This window comes from Psammomys obesus, unplaced genomic scaffold (genome assembly GCF_907164565.1).
Source record: "Psammomys obesus unplaced genomic scaffold, mPsaObe1.curated_primary_1811, whole genome shotgun sequence".
Taxonomy (NCBI): Eukaryota; Metazoa; Chordata; class Mammalia; order Rodentia; family Muridae; genus Psammomys; species Psammomys obesus.
In genome coordinates this window covers 1,170,507-1,172,505 of record NW_026596356.1, presented here as the reverse complement: position 1 = coordinate 1,172,505, position 1,999 = coordinate 1,170,507, and the positions used below count along the sequence as shown (strand labels likewise).

General features: G+C 39.3%; 1 protein-coding gene across 1 annotated transcript; it reads right to left on the bottom strand.

Annotated features, from left to right (window-relative positions):
* Positions 1-762: 762 nt before the first annotated feature.
* On the bottom strand, positions 763-1,728 carry LOC129669278 (olfactory receptor 10A5-like). The gene has a single exon (XM_055597441.1). It carries the CDS (start codon positions 1,726-1,728, stop codon positions 763-765), a length of 966 nt encoding a protein of 321 aa, XP_055453416.1.
* Between the last annotated feature and the right edge of the window lie 271 nt (positions 1,729-1,999).

Genomic DNA, 1,999 nt, shown 5'->3' with positions numbered 1-1,999 from the left:
AAGTGAATAAACAGAACTAATAAAAATGAAAAAAAAATCACTCCTTTCTTCACTTGAATACTTAGAGTCTTAAGGTATGTAAAGAGTGTGGTTACTCTTGTATAAGCTTTCTAGTTTATTAATGTGTAGCTTAAGTGAAGGATCCTCCAAATGTGTTGATCAACATGACATCAACACGTGAAGCTATTTGTTTTTGAATTCTTATAAATATAGCTGTTTTTTGTTAATTTGGTTGAAGTGTGTATTAAATGTATGGTTTTTATGTCAAAGAGTCAATGAGACTGTTTATGTTGTATAAACATGCATGTGAATTCATATTTACCTTCCTCTGTTTGGGGTCCCATACAACCAGCCTATGGAGCATGTGAAATAAAATGAAAGAACAAAAGAAACATATAGTAGAAAAATAGGGGTGTTTTTTTGCACCTGTATCTATACTAGTCTAAAGCCAGATAAGATATTTTTTGCTGTATTTTCTGGTATATGTCCCCAAGTGCCCATTAGGAGTTTCATATGGTTCAAAATATGTGTCATGTTCATGTGGATTAGCAAAAAAATACCTTGAAGAAGTTGGCAACAGCACCATCAAAAATACTAATAATTCTGATGAGAAAAAAATGTTCATTCAATGGGTAGACAGAGAATTATAGAATTATAGAATTACCTCTCTGCTTTTTTGTCTCTACTTAGGTTCCTAACAACCATTTAACAAGTGGGGGTCATTTCAGCGGGCATTTAAGAAGGAGAGAGGATGTTTGATGTTTATGTGATATAGTTTCTGAGATCCAGAGCCTTGTGGAAGGTCCTACTCAGAGCATTCTTCACCTCATTATTTCTCAGGCTATAAATAATGGGGTTCAGCATAGGAGTCACAACCGTGTAGGACAAGGATAACAATTTCTTGCTTTCAGGGGAATTATTTGATTTAGGCCTAAAGTAAGTGAAGCTTGAAGACACATAGAAAAGAGAGACAACGAGGAGATGTGAGGAGCAAGTGGAGAAGGCTTTGCGCTTTCCTTTAGCTGATGGGATCTTGAGGATGGAAGCAGCAATGCGAGTGTAGGAACATAGGATCAGCAGGCAGGGGATCATGACGACCAGAATAGTCCCAACAATGGCATAGACCTCAAACCGTGCTGTGTCTGCACAGACCAGCCTCAGCATAGGTGGACTGTCACAGAAGAAGTGGTTGATCTTGTTGGTGGCACAGAATGGAAAACTGAAGAGCCATGTGGTCTGCACAGTGGCTACAGGGAATCCTGGAAACCAGGAGGCAGCAGCCAGTTTGGCACGCACTTCTTGGTTCATGATGACGGGGTAATGCAAAGGACTGCAGATGGCTACATAGCGGTCATATGCCATGGTGGCCAGGAGGAAGCATTCGGCCACTCCAAAGAAGAAGAAGAAGTACATCTGAGTAGCACAGCCAAAGAAGGAGATGCTTGTGTCCTGGGCAATCAGGGTCCCCAACATTTTGGGCACAATGGCCAGGTTGAAGCCAATCTCTAAGAGAGACAAGTTCCTGAGAAAGAAATACATGGGGCTTTGCAGCATGGGGTCAGTTAAGGTCACCAGAATGATGAGGCTGTTTCCAAGCAGAGTGACCAGGTAGATGGCTAGAAATACCAGGAAAAGCAAGGTCTGTATTTCAGAAGACAGGGAAGAGAAGCTCATGAGCACAAACTCTGTTATTCTTGTCCAGTTTCCTGTAGCCATGGGCATGAGCATAAATATCCCATATGCTCATGGAAATTGATTCTTGATCACACAAAGCTGATTCTGGATTTATTTTTACAGACTCCTGATAATTGACAGTGAAAAAAATAAAACAAGATCTGTTGAAAGAAAAGGACCTTGTGCTACCTAACAACAAAGACTATGATATAGAACAAATACCTAAACTCTGGCACAAATGATAATTTCCTTTATTTTATTCTTTTTAAAAAATATTAACTTTGTAAAATAAATGGAACATTTCCATATGTTTTTATGCTTCCCT

What these genes read in the sequence shown, in the direction of transcription:
- LOC129669278 (XM_055597441.1), bottom strand. Translation starts at nt 1,728, where the DNA reads ATGCTCATGCCCATGGCTACAGGAAACTGGACAAGAATAACAGAGTTT.